The sequence below is a fragment of the Podarcis tiliguerta genome, assembly GCF_965153285.1.
Source record: "Podarcis tiliguerta genome assembly, chromosome: 10".
Lineage (NCBI taxonomy): Eukaryota > Metazoa > Chordata > Lepidosauria > Squamata > Lacertidae > Podarcis > Podarcis tiliguerta.
This window is the reverse complement of record NC_139543.1, coordinates 60,988,663-61,010,388: the sequence shown is the minus strand read 5'-3', so window position 1 is coordinate 61,010,388 and position 21,726 is coordinate 60,988,663. Positions and strand designations below refer to the sequence as shown.

The following is a 21,726-nucleotide window of genomic DNA, read 5'->3' as shown; positions in this document are numbered from 1 at the left end:
GGTAAATGTAAAGGGACCCCTGACTGTTAGGTCCAGTTGTGACCGACTCTGGGTTGCAGCGCTCATCTCGCTTTATTGGCCGAGGGAGCCAGCTTCCGGGTCATGTGGCCAGCATGACTAAGCCGCTTCTGGCGAACCAGAGCAGCGCACGGAAACGCCGTTCAACTTCCCGCCAGAGTGGTACCTATTTATCTACTTGCACTTTGACGTGCTTTCGAACTGCTAGGTTGGCAGGAGCAGGGACCGAGCAACGGGAGCTCACCCCGTCGTGGGGATTCGAACCGCCGACCTTCTGATCGGCAAGTCCTAGGCTCTGTGGTCAACAACCTAGATGGCTTTAAAAGAGGATTAGACAGATTCACAAAGGAGAGAGAACTATGGATGGCTATTAGATGCTGGAAACCTAGAGGAGCAGCAATAAAAGTGCGAGCACCTTTGCAAAGCTAAGCAGGGGCCAGTATGGTTTCAAATCGGATGGGGGACCGCGTGTTGAGATTTGGGCTAGGTGACCGCTGGGGTCCTGGGGTCCCTTGCAACTCCGGAATTCTACGTTTCTATGAAAAACCACGTCACAATTTCTTCCATCTCTCCCTACCTCAGCCCGTTTAATTAACAACGTCAAGAATGGATTACAGAATTATGCAAGCCCTAAATCTTTACAAGCAGCCTCAGCAGTTATTCAGCATAGCAATTAAGTTAAGCAGACGAGGCCAGCCAAGAAAGTGTTGCCTGAGAGGAAATTAATATTGTTGTGAGGGGTTGTTGTTTTTAGGGGCGGGTGGGCGGCATTTAGGCTGTAAGGTGCCTGAGTCCCTTTAAATCCATTGGACCCAGCAAGGGTTAAAATCGAATGGGGGATTCCATTGTCAATTGGACAAGCAAGGGTCTAAGCATGACCATTGGTCTGATAAAAGAAGCTGCTCTGTGCTGGAGGGGAGTGGCTGGACCCAGTCTCTCACCTGGTTGGCACTAAGGAAGACAAAAGCCAGAGAGATGGGTGGGTGAGCTAGGCTAGAGGCCAGCAGAAGGCAGAGAGGGAGAGCCATGCTTGATTTCTGCTAGAATCCAAGGCTGTGGCTATGGGAGAAGCCCAACCTTCTTGGGTGTTAATGCTGTCAGCCCCTCCAGTGTAGGCTCAGGTTTTTTAAATGTGTGGCGCTGTGGGTTAAACCACAGAGCCTAGGATTGCTGATCAGAAGGTCAGTGGTTTGAATCCCCGCGACAGGGTGAGCTCCCGGTCCCTGCTCCTGCCAACTAGCAGTTCAAAATCACGAAGTGCAAGTAGATAAATAGGTACCACTCCGGTAGGAAGGTAAACAGTGTTTCTGTGTGCTGCTCTTGTTCGCCTGAAGCGGCTTAGTCATGCTGGCCACATGACCCGGAAGCTGTACGCCGGCTCCCTCAGCCAATAAAGCGAGATGAGCGCCACAACCCCAGAGTTGGCCATGACTGGACCTCATGGTCAGGGGTCCCTTTACCTTTACTAAATAAACCATATATCCTAAAGACACACAACAATCTCCGCTGCCCCCCTCATTCCGAGGAACCTGAACCCTGCGCAAGAGCCTGGTGGAACCCCTGGAATCTCGCACCGCTTGGAGATTGGGGTGGCATGCAACAATATGTACATTGCTTGTTATCTGCAAGTTGGAAGGAGGTGTGCAATTAGTGCAAGAATTTGTTTATTTTATCTAAAATTTAATTTTTTGGGGGGGAGGGAATGCCCTTTATCCAAAAATGGAATCGAAGGCAGTATACAAGGAAATTTAAAAAAGCAAATGAGTTATGAAAACCAAGCCAACAGTTATGGATAAAGCAATTTAACCAGTTAAAAAATACCATACTCTTAAAATGCCTGGGCAAATACAGTAAATCCAATACTGAAAAGGATGCGGTGTCAGCACCAAGCCAAAATGGCAGATAGACATTCTGTTTCGGCGACTGCAACCTTGGTTTAAGGAGCCATTTGGCACTAACTTATAATATCTGAGTTTCTAATACTGGACTCCTCAGGGGACTTTGCACAGCAGCTTTAGGGCAGAGGTTAAAAAGCCACAAACCAGTGGCTCAGAATTCCTGTGGTCCTGGAAATCAGATGATCACAAATCCCAGGCCACTGCCTGGTTAAATGCAGTATCCAGAGCAGCCAGCCTGCCCTGATTCCTTGCTGGTTTTTGGAGGACCCAGGAGCTTAGGTCAGGGATGTTGCCTTGGATGCACAGATGCAAAGCAGTTGCTGTTTTTACTTGGAATTCCAGCACTGTGTGGCAAAGACAGTGTCTCCTGCCCAATGTCTCCTGCTGAACACTTGGGTCATGGGGCCTGTTTTCTGAAAACTCGTGCATTGGTTGTCCTCCTTTGGCATCAGCATCATTTGCTTTGGAATTGCTGGGGCAAGTCGGTGGCGGCAGTGGCAGAGAGAGCGAAGTGGCCCAACGAGACATTTCCACTCTTCTGAACCGGAGAACAGAGCCTCTAAGTGTCTCTTTTGTTGACCTGCTTGTCAGACCCGGCATTAATCCATTTGCTTAACAACTGCATTGTTTGCCAGTGTGACAACAGGGGCAAAAACAGCAACTATATTAAAGCTGCTCCCTGCATCCTGTTGGCCTATAAATCTCACTTCCTATATGCAGATAATTCTCTCTTTGTACCACAGAGCGATAAACAAGACACGCTCCTCCTCTCTGAACAATTCAGAACAAGAAACAAAAAGGCAATAAGGACCAGGAGTCTTTTGTTGACACTAAGAGTGAACTCAGGTACAAGCTGCCTCTGAACATGCACACGTGTTTGTGCAAAAGGATGCACACTTCTTGACTTGTGAAGCTCAGGCACACAGACAGCACACTTGTTGAATGTTTGTTGTTGTTTAGTTGTGTCCGACTCTTGGTGACCCCATGGACCAGAGCACGCTAGGCACTCCTGTCTTCCACTGCCTCCTGCAGTTTGGTCAAACTCATGCTGGTAGCTTCGAGAACACTGTCCAGCCATCTCATCCTCTGTCAACCCCTTCTCCTTGTGCCATCCATCTTTCCCAACATCAGGGTCTTTTCCAGGGAGTCTTCTCTTCTCACGAGGTGGCCAAAGTCTTGGAGCCTCAGCTTCAGGATTTGTCCTTCCAGTGAGCACTCAGGGCTGATTTCCTTCAGAATGGAGAGGTTTGATCTTCTTGCAGTCCATGGGACTCTCAAGAGTCTCCTCCAGCACCATAATTCAAAAGCATCAATTATTCGGCGATCAGCCTACTTTATGGTCCCGCTCTCACTTCCATACATCACTACTGGGAGTTGAATGTTACATGGGAACAACAGCCCATAGGAACATAAGGACACTGTCTTATTCTGAGGTTGGGGAGAGGAAGGGAGAAGAGAGGAAACAAGATTAATGTAGAGAGGAGATGGTTGTCGATGGCTACTAGCCATGACAGCTATGCTCTGCATCCATGGCTGGAGACAGAAATGCTTCTCAGTACCAACTGCTGGAAGTCACAAGAGGTGAGAGGGCTCTTGAGATCAGATCTTGCTTGTGAGCTTTCAACAGCCATCTGGATGGATGCTGTGTGAACAGGATGCTAGACTGGACGAGCAACTGGCCTGACCTAGTGGATTTTTCTTACGTTCTTGTGACTCCACCAGAACTGGTAGGGAGGAATTACCGTACTTCTGCAGCGTCCTTCTGCCTCTGAGCATGTTGACATGACCCCTTATTCATCGGCTGCCCTGTTTGGGCAACAATTATGTCGTCACTTAATCGGCTGAGTTTGCTATTAGAAGGAAAGATACGATCGACAATAACAACAAATGCAATGTTCGGAGCAGCTATCAGGGCAGATCTCCACCTTCCCTCCGTAAAGATTTGGGTTTATATTTAAAGATAACAAAACAGTCGAAGATGCAGGCCCAGTCCTACCACCATTAAAATTCCAGGGCAGCAAAACGTCTTGTACCCAGGAGTATTGTTTGCAATACACCTGTCAGAGGCAGGTGAGGGACGGGTTTATGATCATTCCAGGCTGGGTAGCTCATGCAACCAGCCAAGCACGCTAATCCATGGAGCGTGAAGTCAAACAAGAATGGCTGTGCAGAGATGCCGAGAGCCCGTCTTCGCGGACCAGACTGCTGTGTTTATTCTGCTAGAATGATCCTTCCAAAAAGAGTTAAATTTTTATTGCTGTGGGAGAGGAGGTCATAAACAGAATGGCCTGGCTGCATTTATGTCTGCAATAACCCAACAGGAAGTTTGACGGGGTAGCTACTCCCTGCTCTGCCCTAGCACTAAAAGGGCCCCTGTTACAAATGCATCTCTGCTCACAGAGAGCAAGTGTGTTTTGAAATAGGATAGGGCTAACTTCAGCCTCTCAAGTAAACAAACCTAGAATCGTGGTGCACCAATGTGTTTTAGGAAGGCAATAAACCCTATGCATGTTTCCTTGGGAGTTGTGTTCAGTGGGGCTTAGCTGCAGGTGAAAGCAGTGTTTGAAATTCGCCAGGCACATTTTGCACCTGGCTTTCGGCTGCTTGCAACCAAATGAAGATGACCGGGTGCCAGGATGCTGCCTGATGTCTCCACCATCTGGAAGTGCATGCCTGGTGATCCTTGGATCTTGACTGCTTTCACACGCAAGCAACTCATCCTGTAGAATTCTAACCATAATATTTCATCTGCACAATCAGAATGAATTTCAGGAACCAAAACGTTGTACTGAAAAAGACGGCTTTCAAGCTGTCTGGCCCCAAAATGGCAACTAACCCTGGTTTAAGGAGCCATTTGGTGCCTAGCATATATGCCTGAGTTTCTAACACTGGTTCAAGTGGGGCTTAGTTGCAGGTGAAATTTCCTAAGCAACCATGTTTGGCCCATCTCCCTTTCATAGTTAAGGGACAATTTGTTCTGTAATGCTCAGGGCCTTGGTGGATCAGACTGAATTCAGCAAACAAGAACAGGAGCAACCAGTGGAAACTCCTTCAGCAATTTCCCTACCCTTCCACTGCCTTGCTAAGCATGACTCAGTACTCAAGTCTGGGTGAGTTTTCTACAAGCTGCATCTATGGGGTTCACTGGAAAAATAATTCCTATCCGCCTGACTCACATGGTGAAATGTACCCTGGGCACCAATGGAGAAGTGTTCTAAATCAGGGGTGGGCAATCTGAGGCCTGTGATCCCATTTCATTTGAGCTTTGACCCCATGTGGGTGACAAGGAGGGGGGAATCACACCCGCCTCTAGCTCTGCCCCTACCCAGTTTCAGCTCCAGACCCACCTGCCATGCGGCCCCTGACAGATCATTCCAAGGCAATGTGGCCCTGGCAGAAAAAAGGTCACCCTGAATCATCAGGTGCTTACTGGGGTTTCCCCCTTCAAATATCACACCCCACAGCAGAAAAAGACTCAGCCCTGGCAGACCAGGCAACCATCTTATACCCACAGCGCTATTTGATCTTGCATTTAAATTCTGTGTACAAACAGCAAGCATCAAAGGAAGGCAGCTCTGAGATTCTAGAACGTAGGGCATCAAATGCAGAAAGACACGGATGCGCTAAGATTTTTTTAAATCAGATAAGGCGAGCTAGTGAAAACCTTTGATTATCCCCAAACTCTGTTTTCGCTGGATTGATGTGGGAAAGGAGAGGGAGAGGCACTTATCTTTCAGATAAGCAAAGCCAGCGCGTTTTCATTTTCAGCCGCATATGGCAATATTTGCCAAAGTCCTTCTAATGGAGGAAAGTCAATTTAACCTCTAATAAAATAATGGCTTATTTAAGAGGATGAGCGCCCTGCGTTTTACTCCATCGCCTGGTTTCTTAATGGATACTTCTGCGAGACAAAGCAATTAATTCCAAGGAAACTGGGACTTGCTGGTCCTTGTATAACTGAGACAGGATTCTTGGATTTGCAAGGGCAGAGACTCAGCTGGGGTAGTGAAGTAAATAAGACAACTGCTATCATTTCTGAGTAAGCAGTCATAATAAGAGAGAAACTGACTGCAATTTGACAGGCATGGCCTTAGCTTGTCATTTTTCATAATTGTGTGATTGTTTCATATTGTCAGGAGGGTTCCAAATTTATTTTGTCAGCACCTCTGAATTTCTGGATGAGAGCAACGATGCTTAGCATTCATACAGCAGTTTTCCGAAGGCTCGGAGCCCTTTGATATACGCTGGGTGCTTTCAGACGAAACACTAAACCATGGTTTAGTGCTATGTCAACAATTCTAGCCTCCAGACGGATTTTCATGCTCCTCCTCCTCTTAAGTGCCCAGCAGGACTTCAGAAGCGTTTGCTTTTCGCTGATGGACAAACAACAGCTAACACAAAACGACCTTCCCCATCTTGATGCTCTACAAATGTTCTGGACTACAACTCCCATGAGTTGTAGTTGCCAACCAAAGCATCTGTGCCTCATGTATGCAGAGGCAGCCATGGTTTTGAGACTCACGTCTCCAATGGTGGACTTTAAGGTTCAAGCACACACACAAAATCAAGTACAGTACATTTCCACAATCTCCCCCACCTGTCCAAAAACCTAGCGTCTATTCTGCTGAAAATCCATTTGTGTACCTTGCATTTCATGCAACCCTGCATTAATAAGGAGAAACACGTGAAGTACAGCAATTGAGCTTATGGACACAGATCAGGGCTGGGGGATCCTGTGGTTCTCTAAATAGAATACTATAATCGTTGGAAGGTACCCTGGCGGTCATCTAGCCCAACCCTCTGCAGTGCAGGAATCTTTTGCCCACTGTGGGGCTCGAACCCACAACCCTGAGATTAAGAGTCCCATGCTGTACCAGCTGAGCTATCCCAAATGTTGTTGGACTCCAGCTCCCATCAGCCCCTATCAGCATGGTTAATGGTCAAGAATGATGGGAACTGGAGTCCAACAACACAACCTCTCCGTCCCTGATATAGATAGCTGGTAGCATTTGGTGCCAGGGAATTAAGGTCTAGAACCCAGCATTCAGCAATACATTAAAAGCAAACTTCTCTTGGTATGATGTTCTCCCCAAAACTTCCAGAGGGAGGGCATTCTACATGGCTGCTTCAAATAGCAACGGCAAAAATGGGAGTAAAAGGTAAAGGTACCCCTGACAGTTAGATCCAGTCGCGGACGACTCTGGAGTTGAGGTGCTCATCTCGCTCTATAGACCGAGGGAGCCAGCGTTTGTCCACAGACAACTTCCGGGTCATGTGGCCAGCATGACTAAGCCACGTTTTGTAAAACCAGAGCAGCGCATGGGAACGCCGTTTACCTTCCCGCTGGAGCAGTACAGTGGTACCTCTGGTTACGTACTTAATTCGTTCTGGAGGTCCGTTCTTAACCTGAAACTGCTCTTAACCTGAAGCACCACTTTAGCTAATGGGGCCTCCCGCTGCCACCACGCCACTGGAGCACGATTTCTGTTCTCATCCTGAAGCAAAGTTCTTAACCCGAGGTACTATTTCTGGGTTAGCGGAGTCTGTAACCTGAAACGTATGTAACCTGAAGCGTATGTAACCCGAGGTACCACTGTAGCTATTTATCTACTTGCACTTTGACGTGCTTTCGAACTGCTAGGTGGGCAGGAGCTGGGACCGAGCAATGGGAGCTCGCCCTGACGCGGGGATTCGAACCGCCGACCTTCTGATCGACAAGCCCAAGGCTCAGTGGTTTAAACCACAGCGCCACCCGCTTCCTAAAAATGGGAGTACTTTGCAGCAAAAATGGCAATCTCTCCCCCAAACACTTTCACACAGCTTTTCTTATCCCGTTATCTCGTTGGCAGGACATTCCATCACAGGTAACCCAAAGTGACTTCTGCGTCGTTTAAAACTATTTCTTGGTACTGTTGGCACTGCACCCTGTTGTGACCGTACCAAAGTTGGTATTGCCACGACAAACACTAACTAATGATTCTCGCTTTCGATGACTTGCAGAGATTAAAAGCTGAGCTTGTTAGGACCGGCTATACCTGGGCATACCTACATCCATTGGGTTGCTGGCAAGAATGATTGCACCTTGTGAATTTCCATTGTTTTCATTCAGAGCGGAATCACAGATTATGTGCAGCCCCACGATTCTTCCAGGATAATTTTTAGAAATGTAAAAACGCAACGCAGATGCAATTTTAAGTGGAAAGACGGTGAGCCGTATACGAGGAAGCTTTTGCTCCCGTGGAATAACTTCCCCTCTCTCCAAATATGTTCTAAGGTAAAGGTAAAGGTACCCCTGCCCTTACGGGCCAGTCTTGACAGACTCTAGGGTTGTGCGCCCATCTCACTCAAGAGGCCGGGGGCCAGCGCTGTCCGGAGACACTTCCGGGTCACGTGGCCAGCGTGACAAAGCTGCTCTGGCGAACCGGCACCAGAGCAGCACACGGAACACAGTTTACCTTCCCGCTATAAGCGGTACCTATTTATCTACTTGCACTTTTTAGGGGTGCTTTCGAACTGCTAGGTGGGCAGGAGCTGGGACCGAACAACGGGAGCGCACCCCGCCGCGGGGATTCGAACCGCCGACCTTTCGATCGACAAGCCCTAGGTGCTGAGGCTTTTACCCACAGTGCCACCCACGTCCTAGGGGTTCTTTTTTGGGTGGTGAGGAAAGCATACTGGGTGCAGGCAAGGAGAGGAAGCTGAATTGTACAGGCAGAAGTCCTTTTGCTCGCACAACGACCCTGTGAGGGGAATCAATCCAACTGAGAAGAGACAGCTGGGGGAAAACAGTTTCTTCTTAATCATCCTTAATCAGTTTACTAAACAATATTTCTGCCCTAGCGCCTTTAATTATTATTTTTTTAAATCCTAGGCAGCTTGTACGATATTAACAAAAAACTAGAGAATAATAACTGGTCTGTAGAAAGGACTTTATGGTCTGAAAACAGAGACGCTGTGTCTCTGTAACCCAAGAAAATACTTAATAAAAACATTTTAAAAAGAGAGGGAAAAACAGCATGCAGTACAACTCCTGAGATGAATGCAAAATACAGGAAGTGGGTGGGAATAATTGCTAAAAAATGACACCAACGAAAAGCTGCTTTTTGTCTCCACTGGGGAAAAGATACTGGGGCTGGAATCTTTTCCTCGGGTAAATGCAGTAGGAGGTGGTACTGCTCAGTGGAGAAAATCAATGGAAGAGGAAAGAGTTTAGAAGCCTCCGTCTCTGTGGGAATCTTCCAAAGTGTAAGGGCATCAGGAGGGTCTTGCTGGAACGTATCAGAAAAGCTCATGTAGTTCAGCATGCTGTTCAGCTGAGGCAGAACACCACCTCAACCTCCATGAATTATAGCAAAAAACGAAGAATCACATAACATGCACTTCTGCCCTCATGGATGGATATGGGACCTCTGCCTTCTGAGCAGATGCTGATTAATGTTAACTTTTAAGCTGATACGGAGGGGGGGGGGACATGTCTTCTTCACCTCCTTCTTCGCTACAATATATCCATTTATTTCCAATTGTCAATGACAAAAGGGACTAAAATCTATAAAATTCATAGAAAATCAACGTGCCAATTTGCTCAATTTCTCTAGGACTCCATGACACCTTCCCTGTCCTCCATAATCCCTCAAGCAAGTGATCCTGTCAAATCACTCTGCCAAGCCTTTCCTCTGGGCAATGCCAGGTGGCAGACTATGCATACATGGACCATTGTCTTCTCATCACCGGTACTCAGGATGTGCTTATCTGCGCATATCTCCAGCTCTGCATATTCCCCCCTCCCTCCTCCATATGTTAATCCTGTGTAACCCAACCTCTTCTTAATATATTCATGATGTAATCTGTGTAACCCAACCTCTTCTTAATGTATTCATGATGTAACTGGGATGTATTTTGCACTGTATTCTGGGACATGGAGGGAAGTTTCAAAAGTTCATGTCACCCCATTCTCGCTGTTCAATCTCGCCTTGAACCTGTTGCGCAATAAACATGGATCCTCTGCAGTTTGCTCCCGTCTCCGGCTGAACTCATTTTCCTCCGCAGGGACCCGCGGACTTAGTCCGACGAGCTGGGTGGGCTGGGTGGCAGAGCAGGCTCGCACCCAGATTTTACCATAACAAAGCTCACTTTGCAAATTGATTTATTCACAAAAATGTCCCATGTACGGTCCAGCCATCCGCTTCACAATCTCATTTCACACAACTGACAAAGTTGAGCCTTAGTCTACACACTGTTGTTTCCTCTGCAAACTTATGATAATACTTTTATTTCTCCTGCTGGTTTGCGCAGCTTTCAATGTGCGTTATTTTACTTCCTTCAGAAATGTTTTCTTTTGAAATGTTTCTAAGATAATTTTGCTGTGCTAAATGTGCATTCTGTAGTTGTGACCTCTGTCACGTTTTATTTTGATAATATTTTGGTTTCCAGTTAACTATGTTGCTTTGAATGTATACTGCATATTTGACTTTCCGTTGTTTTATTCTGGATTGTTTTATTTGATGTCTTAATGTGGGTGGAAAACAGGCTTTGAGATTCGTTTCCCTAAAAATATATAAAGCGGTATAAAAATGAATGAAATAAAATAAAATACATTTATGCCAAGGGGTTTCCTATTCCTTTGACTGGTAGAGATTAACAGAGCTATTCTTTGGGAGCAATTTCTTCCATTCCCCATTTGCAGTGGATGAGGATCCTTTTAAAATATTGGAGGATTTTTGACTTTCAGATAACAAGTTCTCATAAACGGCCAATCAGGGAGTAAGCTTGATCTGGTCTGGACCGCTTCAGATTCAATCACATCATGACCAAATGCTCTTTGAAGCAAACAACTATTTCCAGTGCTTGTTTTTGGTAAAAATAAAAGGAGGTGCCAGCATTCGTATCTTGATAAAAAGTGCCGCGGATGCCAGCACAAACTGGATGCCAAGGGCAGCTAAAAAGAGATGTGATGGTTCTCCCTGCAAAAAAACAACCTTGCCTTCCCCTCTGTATTTCCATGCATCTAGAAAGCTAGCTGTTATGCAGCCACCTCTCTGATACACAAAGTTTTCTATGTGTGTGAACATTATTGGGCTCCCCCCCCCCCCTGTTCCAATAAATGGAACATTCCATCATGCAAGCACCTACGGCAATCTGTAATGGTACAAGTCCAGTCCTTTGGTTAGTTAGCACATCACCTTGACACATCAACTGAGCCTGAGGAAGACTGCAGTGCCCAAATAATATATACCAGCAATAGGCAACGCGGTGCCCTCGAGATGTTGCCAGGCTCCAAACTCCCATCAGCCCAAGCCAGCCTGGTCAATGCATAAGAGAAACCAGGGTCCAATAATATTTGGGCAGCACCAAGCTGGCTACCCCTGAATATATACTAATAAAAGTAAAGGTAAAGGGACCCTTGACCATTAGGTCCAGTCGTGGCCGACTCTGGGGTTGGGGCGTTCATCTCGCTTTACTGGCCGAGGGAGCCGGCGTACAGCTTCCGGCTCATGTGGCCAGCATGACTAAGCCACTTCTGGCGAACCAGAGCAGTGCACGGAAATGCCGTTTACCTTCCCGCCAGAGCGGTACCTATCTATCTACTTGCACTTTGACGTGCTTTCGAACTGCTAGGTTGGCAGGAGCAGGGACCGAGCAATGGGAGTTCGCCCCGTCGCAGGGATTTGAACCGCCAACCTTCTGATCGGCAAGTCCTAGGCTCTGTGGTTTAACCCACATAACTCCCAAATCTCCGGGGAGCCAAGAAGCACTGTCCAACCACCAAGGGGTTCGGGCACTGTGTTAGCAGGCCTAGGGAGCCCCTAAGTTCCGCAGAAATGGCAACAAATAAAGAAAGCGAAGATAGGGAGACCCAAACAACTGAAGGGAGAGTCGTAGTTTAGAGCCAGAACATTTGCCTTGCATGCAGAAGGTCCACGTTCAATCCCCAGCACAGCCAAATAGACCCAGGAGAGACACACCTGCCTGACACCCCAGAGGGCTGCTGCCAGTCAGTGCAGGCCACTGCTCTACCGATCAACGCTGCCTGATCCAAGGTGTGCTGAAACAGGAGCAGTACTGCCATGCAAATCTATGGGGGAAGAGTAAGAAATGGGTCCCCAAACACACTTTTGGGTTAAAAGGTTGATGATACCTGGCGCAGACAATACCGAGCCAGATGGGCCCATGGCCTGACTCTGTATAGGACAGGTTGCTAAATCCTATGAACAAGGTCAAAGGCCTGGAAACGATGCCTTATGAGGAACGGCTAAGGGAGCTGGGCATGTTTAGCCTGGAGAAGAGGAGGTTAAGGGGTGATATGATAGCCATGTTCAAATATATGAAGGGATGTCACATGGAGGAGGGAGAAAGGTTGTTTTCTGCTGCTCCAGAGAAGCGGACACGGAGCAATGGATCCAAACTACAAGAAAGAAGGTTCCACCTAAACATTAGGAAGAACTTCCTGACAGTAAGAGCTGTTCGACAGTGGAATTTGCTGCCAAGGAGTGTGGTGGAGTCTTCTTCTTTGGAGGTCTTTAAGCAGAGGCTTGACAACCATATGTCAGGAGTGCTCTGATGGTGTTTCCTGCTTGGCAGGGGGTTGGACTCGATGGCCCTTGTGGTCTCTTCCAACTCTATGATTCTATGATTCTATAGGACTGAGGATGCTAACCAACTGCGGAAGGAGTGCCCGGGGGGGGGGGATGGAATGGAATAGTCTGGAAGAGGGCATGGCCGGCTTGAGCCCTGAACAGGAGTACTCCACACGGCAACATTCTGCTGCAGATCCGATTGGTCACTTCCATACTTTGCATATGCGACGCTGCACGGTGGCCAGCCTTGCCCTAGCCTTTGGCAGCAGCCTGGCAGGCTGAAATCCAACAGGCGAAGCTTTTTCCCCTGGATCTGAGAAGTTTGGGAGGAAAAGCTTCAGCGACTTATTAATGCCTCTTGACCCGCTGTTAACGGCAGAGGAGCACAGCCCTTAAGAAAAAGAAGGTGGCAACCTTTATTTTCTAGCTTGTGTGGCTGTCATCAGATGACAGAAAGGATCCCAAAGTGAGTTTGGCCCAGGAGCTAGCTTTCTGGCTACAAGTCCCAGCTTGCCAGGGGACACGCAGCTCAAAGTTGCAGTGACACTTATGTGAATACAGACCCTTTCTCTCGTCTCTTACATGCAGGCTCACCCCCCCCCCAATACTTCCTGGGGTTCAGCTGTTCACCAGGGTATAAAGTTACTGCCTCCTCCCGCCCCACCCCAAATACCCACAAGCCATCCTGGAAGTTTAAAAGGTGCACATTAGCGCTTTAGATGAGAATTTCTTCCCCTTTCCTTCAACACAGCAGAGGAAATGTGTGAAAGGAAACAGGATCTGGAGCACATCTGTTACAGAAGCTCGGTTGCAGGAGAAGATTGAGTTGGGGGAGGCGGGAGAAAAGCGAAATACGCAACTTGCAGGCTCTCACGTCTGCGGAGTGGACAGCTCACATCTTCCCATTTACACGGAGGGTGCCCGTCAACAACCAGTGACTCTCCCGTTCCCCGATGACCTGATTCGGAGCATGCAAATTGACTGCAGAGCTAAGATCTATAAATAAACTCCGGGGGCCCCACAAATCGCAGCATCCGACACAAATGCGTATCTATCACACACGCAAACAAACTAAATCACACACATATATACAATATAGCTCTTTCCAGAATAAGCCACAAAAATAAACCCTGGAACCCTCCAGTCCGAATTAGTCATTGCATTGCCTGTTGTTTTTCTGCCGCTGTATTTGGAGGGGGAAGCCACTGAACGTGCAAGATGCCTGGGGGGGAAAAAACCGAATAAATGCAATTCGGGGTTTTAACCCTCAAAGTCCCGCCACTTTTTTTTTTTTTTAGGAACCTTCAAAATCTTAACGAACTAATGCAAAAAAAAAAAAAGCATTCCTATAAATAAATTGCGGGTGGCTCCCCCGTTTCCTCAGAGCCTATACATTTTTCAGCACTGGCCCATATGGATACGACTGGGGAGCAAAGAAGCGCAATTGGAACCGGATCATCGGCCCAGAAGCTGCAATCGCTCTCTGCCTCCGAAGCCCGAAACGCGTGAGCTGGCTCCCGTGTGTGCGTTTGCAAACGTGGCCGGGGCTCCTAGACGCGCATCTCCCACCCTCCCGCAAAAGCAAAAGATGCAAAAGCAGCTGCTGCTGCTGCTGCGCACGATCGCTTCCTCCAAATCTTACCTTCATTGCGCTGGAGAAATGCAGCCCAATCCCCAAAATTTAAAGGTGGGCAGAGGAAAAGGTGGACGGCTTGCAGAGACGTGTGTGCGCTGGGGGGGGGGGTGCTTCTTTCCTCCTGGCGTCTCCAAAAGATGCCGCTCCCGAAGCAGAGCTCTGCAAAAAAAAATAAAAAAAAATAGCCCAGCAAAGCGAGCGCCGGCGGGACACGTTGCAGCTCCGGCTTGCAAGCGAGAGTTTCTCCGGCAGCGGGCGGCGACGGCGGCTTTTTTCTACCCGCGCCGATTGCATCACAGGCAGGAAACGGCGCTTCCCGCAGCCGCCGCCAGGGGGCAGAAGAAGGGGAGGAGGAGCGGCAGATCCCGGCGGCGGCGCCGTCATCCCGGTTCTCCATCCGTGCATCTATATCCCCATCCTTGGAGGAAGGCGCAAGTCCAGCGCTTGCAAGGGACCAGGACGTGCGTCCTCGCGACCGCTTGCGCTTGCTTCTCCTCCCGGCTCTATCTATGCATGCACTGCCCTAGGCAGCCGGTTCGGGGGGCGGGCATGCTTTTGATTAAGCATCTGAAGGCAGCCCTGTTTAGGGAAGCTTTTAACATTTGGTGAATTATTTAATATTATTTAATTTAATATCTAATATTTTGCTGGAAACCGCCCAGAGTGGCTGGGGAAACCCAGCCAGACGGGCAGGGTATTAATAAATTATTATTATTATTATTATGCCATTGTTTATTATTATTATTATTGGGATGCAGGTAGCACTGTGGGTTAAACCACAGAGCCTAGGACTTGCCGATCAGAAGGTTGGCGGTTCAAATCCCCGCGACGGGGTGAGCTCCCGTTGCTCAGTCTCTGCTCTTGCCAACCTAGCAGTTCGAAAGCACGTCAGAGTGCAAGTAGATAAATAGGTACCGCTCTGGCGGGAAGGTAAACGGCGTTTCCGTGCTCTGCTCTGGTTCACCAGAAGCGGCTTAGTCATGCTGGCCACATGACCCGGAAGCTGAGGGCCGGCTCCCTCGGCCAATAAAGTGAGATGAGCGCCACAACCCCAGAGTCGGCCACGAATGGACCTAATAGTCAGGGGTCCCTTTACCTTTTACCTTGGGTTACAAACACTTCGGGTTACAGACTCTGCTAACCCGGAAGTAGTACCTCAGGTTAAGAACTTTGCTTCAGGATGAGAACAGAAATTGGCCGGCGGCGGCGGCAGTGGGAGGCCCCATTAGCTAAAGTGGGACCTCAGGTTAAGAAGTTTCAGGTTAAGAACGGACCTCCGGAATGAATTAAGTTCGTAACCAGAGGTACCACTGTATTATTAGCAAGGGCAGGGGTGCAATTGCAAATCAAGGAGTTTCTAAGGAGGGAGGCTTCTTGGTGGTGGCTCCCGCCATGATCTGTCAGGAATGCTTCCATGGAGATTCCTGCAGTGCAGGGGGGTTGGACTAGATGACCCTCGGGACTCTTTCAGCTCTACAATTCTATGATTCCACAATTCTAGCATTCTATGGCTATGTGTCACTACTCTCCTCCAGTTTTTTTGGGGTTCTCTTAATGTAAAAATGACTTTGGGTCACCCCTTTTCTGAACCTTTCGCCAGCTGCGCAACATCCTTTTCTGGGGTGAGGTGACACAGATATTCCCCAGGGCTGTCGCACCATCAATTTGTACAATGGCATTATCGGTAGATTTACCTTCTGTTCCTTTCCTAATGACCCCTAACCCCTAGGAATTAGATTTGCCTTCATCACAGCCGCTACACACTGAGCCAAGATCTGCACATAGACTGCCTCTAAAAATGGAGGTTCTGTTTAGCCAACATGGCTAACAGCCATTAACAGTGCTATCTTCCACCATCCCCTTTCTTTCTGATTCAAGTCTTCCCAGGCACAAGAGAAAAGTGACAGCAGATTTGGGGTAACCCCAATATTTTCAGATGCAAAAAATATATAGTAAACATAATAAACTGTACAGCAATAGTAGGGAAGCTTTAAGGGACACGGGTGGCGCTGTGGGTTAAACCACAGAGCCTAGGACTTGCCGATCAGAAGGTCAGTGGTTCGAATCCCCGCGATGGGGTGAGCTCCCGTTGCCCCGTCCCTGCTCCTGCCAACCTAGCAGTTCGAAAGCACGTCAGAGTGCAAGTAGATAAATAGGTACCACTCTGGCGGGAAGGTAAATGGCATTTCTGGGCGCTGCTCTGGCTCGCCAGAAGCGGCTTAGTCATGCTGGCCATATGACCTGGAAGCTGAACGCCGGCTCCCTCAGCCAATAAAGCAAGATGAGCGCCGCAACCCCAGAGTCAGTCACGACTGAACCTAATGGTCAAGAGTCCCTTTACCCCTTTACCTTAGGGAAGCTTTGGCCCTCCGGTTAATGCTCCTGTCTAGCCCAGCGCCATACTTCATGCAACATTCAGAGGGCCAAAGGTTTCCCACCCTGGTTTTTAGGGGGTATAAAAATGCAGCAACGAAACCGCTAGCACATTTGCAAAGCTAAGTAGGGTCTGGCATGCTTTCAAATGGGTTGGGGGAACCGTGTGTTGAGATTCCTACGTTACAGGGTGGGGTAATATACTGTAATTTTTGCTGTATAAGACTCACTTTTTCCCTCCTAAAAAGTAAGGGGAAATGTGTGTGCGTCTTATGGAGCGAATGCAGGCTGCGCAACTATCCCAGAAGCCAGAACAGCAAGAGGGATTGCTGGTTTCACTGTGCAGCGATCCCTCTTGGTGTTCTGGCTTCTGAGATTCAGAATATTTTTTTTCTTGTTTTCCTCCTCCAAAAACTAGGTGCATCTTGTGGTCTGGTGCGTCTTATAGAGCGAAAAATACGGTACTTTCTACCTCTACAAAGTCTCCTTCCTGATCAAGTCACTACCAGTTCAGAACCATGGGCATGTATATGAAATTTAGATTTTTGCCCCCCCCCCAAAAAAAAACCCCATGCATCCAATTACACTTCTTACATTGAATTGCATTCACCAGTTTACCACCCAATCACTGAGTTTAGAGAGATCTTTTTGGAGATCAGTTTTGTTTTAATAATCCTGAACATTCAGCAAACTCAGCTACCTCATGGCTCCCCTTCTAAACCGTAGTAATTTATGAATAAGTTAAAAAGCCCAGGTCCCTATACCAGTCTTTTGTGGGAACCCCACTTTCTACAACCCTCCATTGGGATAACTATGAATTTATTCCTACTCTCTACTTTGTGTTGCCGATCCACAAAAGCACCTCTCCTTTCATTCCGTGACAGCTAAGCTTACTCAGGAGTCTTGGGCATTGTACTTTGTCAAAAGCTTTTTGAACACCGGCATCATAATACCTCCTCCTTATTTCACAGTGGTGCCATTTGAGTTCTGATGCTGTTGGTCCTCACTCCCCGAGTTGCTTTTGGAGGCAGACATTCATGTATGCATGTATTATACTTTTTATTGAATTTGTGTAACTTTTCTTTTCCCAGACGTTTTCCTTTTGTTTTCAGCTGGAAATTGTTTCCTTGTTTTACGCTGATGCACCTCCAGTTGTCTTTATCCTTTTTATTTTTATTGAAATTACACTGCTTCTTAAAATGATTGTACTAATTGCTTTTTAATGCTTCGTGTATACCACTTCCAAGAGATCAGGTGAGCTGGAAGAGAGGGTTGCAAGTTTTTTAAAATAAAAATGAATTCAAAACCAGGCACAGCTCCAAAATGTCTCATCTGAATTCTGGACCGCTGCTGCATTTGAACTGGTGCAAAATGCCATTTTGGCTGATCTGCGCAACAGCTGCTTGCAGCTTTGAACTCATCATCATAGCAATTCATTCTCTCTCTCTCTCTCTCTCTCTCTTTGGGAGGGGAGGGTGAATAGGCTGTAGCCCTTACAGCACAGAAAGCCAACATGCAAGTTAAGTCTTTGCAAGATCAGAAGGTAGAGTGTGAGGGTTGCCATGGAAATGCTCAAATAATAACCAGCAGTGAATGATGATGCTAGAATCCATTTGCCAACCAGCTTTCGCAAGGCTTTTAATAAAAAACAATCTAGAATCAACTTGCTAGGGACGTTGGACGGGGGCTCAGTTCACAAGACACCCGCGTCCAGACCCCAGTGCTAGTTCCAGGGCATCCTTTCAGGGGATACAGGTTAAATTCATTGCAAAGTTCAAGAAGTTTACTCCTAGGCACATTCAAGGTTAGATGGCAAAACATCCTTATACAGTAGTACCTTGGGTTAAGAACTTAATTCGTTCTGGAGGTCCGTTCTTAACCTGAAACTGTTCTTAACCAGAGGTACCACTTTAGCTAATGGGGCCTCCTGGTGCCGCCACACACAATTTCTGTTCTCATCCTGAAGCAAAGTTCTTAACCTGAGGTACTATTTCTGGGTTAGTGGAGTCTGTAACCTGAAGCGTCTGTAACCTGAAACGTCTGTAACCCGAGGTACCACTGTATTTTAACAGTCCTTGTGGCGGTTGTGTCTCCGGACCAAAGTAATGCCTTTAGGAACATAAAGCTCTGTGGGATCATATCAAATGCTCCATCTAATGCGGCATTTGCCAACCAGATGCTTCCAAGAAGCCCACAAGCAAGGCTTGAAGGGAATTGTTTAGACTTGAGATAAACTACCTCTGAACCTGGAGGTTCTGTTTAGTCAACATAGTTAACAGCTATTAAGAGGGCTATCTTCCACCATCCCCTTTCTTTCTGATTCAAGTCTTCCCAGGCACAAAAGGAAAGTATCAGCAAACTCAGGATAATCCCAGGACTTCATAACATTTAGAGCAGCGGTGAAGAAACTCTGGCCCTCCAGATATTGCTGAACTCCTGTCCACCACATCGTCAGGGATGAGTTCATGTAGCATCCGGAGGTACAAAGGTTCCTTGACCCTTAGAGGGTAAAAAAAGGCCAAAGTAGGAAGCAGTCTAGGGAGACTAGAAGGGGCAAGGAATGCACACAGATACAAAAAGGGTGCAGACAAGTATCCAGTTGTCTGGATAGGTCATTTCCAGGTTTATACTGAGGAGACCTATTTAGATATCGCCAGAGACAAAAGTGAGAGCTGTCCAAAGAAAGCAAAGGAGAAATCCAAGATTTTAATGTAGCTAGGAATAGATACAAGTATGCCCACACAAACACACCCGAAATTGGAGAAGGCACCCCACTACAAACAGGTCATGCTCAGTGGGCACAAAATGCTAACTGTTGGGAGGAAACGCGGAGAGAGATAGAATGGAGTGGCTGGAAGCCTGAACAGCAGTCCATCACTGCAACCTTTTGCTGCAGGTAAAGGTAAAGGTAAAGGGACCCCTGACCATTAGGTCCAGTCGTGACCGACTCTGGGGTTGCGGCGCTCATCTCACTTTATTGGCCGAGGGAGCCAGCATACAGCTTCTGGGTCATGTGGCCAGCATGACTAAGCCGCTTCTGGCGAACCGGAGCAGCGCACGGAAATGCCGTTTACCTTCCTGCCGGAGCGGTACCTATTTATCTACTTGCACTTTGTGCTTTCGAACTGCTAGGTTGGCAGGAGCAGGGACCGAGCAACGGGAGCTCACCCCGTCATGGGGATTCGAACCGCCGACCTTCTGATCAGCAAGTCCTAGGCTCTGTGGTTTAACCCACAGTGCCACGTATTAATTTGTCTCAGATCCCTCTAAAACTTACCTAAGCCTGCAAGTAGCCACCCACCAGAGCTGGTGGCAGCAAATCACATAACCATTTGTGTGTTACTTCTTACATTTACATACCATTTTCTTCCAAAGAGCTCCAGGTGGGGCACATGGTTCTTCTCCATTTCATCCTCACAACAACCCTGTGAGGTAGGTTAGGCTGAGACAGGGTGACTGGCCGAAGGTCACCCAGTGAGCTTCATGGCCGGGTGGGGATTCGAACCCTGGCCTCCCAGATCCTAGTCCAGCATTCTAACCATTATGCCAGAGCTCCTTCCTTTTTATGTGTCCTGGGTAACCCGCAAGAAGAAATATCCATCCGTCTGTAGCATGTACGTAATTTGATGTTACAAGCCTCTTATCGTGTTCCCCCTCCCACACACAAACTCACCTGTTTGCTGTTGCAGGTTAGGAAGGATTCAACTTTAGCGGACACGGAGCAATGGATCCAAACTACAAGAAAGAAGATTCCACCTAAACATTAGGAAGAACTTCCTGACAGTAAGAGCTGTTTGACAGTGGAATTTGCTGCCAAGGAGTGTGGTGGAGTCTCCATCTTTGGAGGTCTTTAAGCAGAGGCTTGACAACCATATGTCAGGAGTGCTCTGATGGTGTTTCCTGCTTGGCAGAGGGTTGGACTCGATGGCCCTTGTGGTCTCTTCCAACTCTATGATTCTATTCTATCCTATGATTCTAACTCTCTCTGCATTAAGGTACAATACATTTCGGTAGGTATGATTACAGCGTAGTTCTCTTTCATGTTTGTGCACGCTATTGACCTCCTCACCTATTTTCAAAGCGGTCTCACCACAAAACTCAGTAGGTATGTTTACAACTGGGCTTCAAAATAATGAGACCCCCCCAGACAACAGATTCTTTTTTTTTTTTTTTTTTCCCAGTGCAAAATCATAACAAAAATTACAAACATCAGACAACAGATTCTTAAGGCAGCTGCATGCGTGCCAAAACTCTCTTTTGTCTACTTCAGGGATGGCCTGAAAGTCGATATGAAATGAAATGCTACTTTGGGTTTGATTTGTTGCGCAGCAAATGCTTCCTGTCGGCCTTGCCAGCCGCCAGCAAATCTGCATCAGTTCAAGAGCTGCTTTAGGAAACCTAATAAATGATCCTGAGGCAGCTGCCACAGTAGCAGGAGGGTCTCTTGTAGAGGGGACACCCCCCCCCCCCAAAGACAGCTTTACTATTAGGAAAGACAAATGGAAGAGTATGTCTGGCTGCTTTTAGATAAGCTCTTTGCAGGATCATTGACCAGATTAATCCTGCCTATTCGAAAAACCACATCTTATTTCTAGGGCACTAGTGCCAAAACTGCTGTAGACAAACAAGTCCAAAATTGAAAATTTAGTGAAATATGCTTGTGTGGTTTCTGAAATGCAGGTTTTTTCCCCTTCTTTTTCCTTTTTAAAGGGACATGGATGTTAATGAAGCAAGCTTGCCAAGTCTTTTTGGAGACACTCCTAGAAACATATGCAACTTCCAATCCTGTCTACTCATGCACCACGGCAATGATTATTTTTCTTAGCTCCTTAAAAACTTTTTTTAAGTCTTCCCTCAAAATTTCAGGAAGAAACGCTACTGTGTGCTGCCGTAAGCTAAGAAGAGTGACTAGCCCAATGTCAATCACCCAGTGAGATTTGTGGCTTTGTATGGATTTCAATCTGAGCCTGCCTGGTCCAAACCTGTAACACTAACCACTATATGGCACTACCTCTCAGCTAACAGGCAGCAATCAGGAGGAGACACTTCCCCATGTGAGTTGTCTCCATGCTGGGATATACTTTATCCAGTGCTTTTTCTCTGGGGGGACGCAGGGGGACGCATACCCCTAAACATTTTGTGAATCTAAGTTTGGCCTCACTGAGGGGCAGTATTTCAGTATGAGTAGGAAAATCAGAGTACCCCTAAACATTTTTTTAGAAAAAAG

General features: G+C 47.3%; 2 protein-coding genes across 3 annotated transcripts in view; one reads left to right on the top strand and one right to left on the bottom strand.

The window, feature by feature from the left end:
* The window catches only part of BCAT1 (branched chain amino acid transaminase 1), a 71,484-nt gene extending 57,061 nt beyond the window's left edge, over window positions 1–14,423 (bottom strand). The window contains exon 1 of one of the 2 annotated variants that reach the window (XR_014502652.1): window positions 14,133–14,422. Coding sequence is in view for 1 of the 2 variants with exons in the window: in XM_083402325.1 (XP_083258451.1) it covers window positions 14,133–14,138 (6 nt within the window). In the remaining variant the exon portion in view is untranslated. Of the gene's footprint in view, window positions 1–14,132 lie in introns of both variants that reach the window. The other variant, XM_083402325.1, reaches the window with a different exon arrangement.
* RECQL (RecQ like helicase) overlaps window positions 1–21,726 on the top strand; it is a 64,182-nt gene that overhangs the window by 12,071 nt on the left and 30,385 nt on the right. The window lies entirely within an intron of this gene.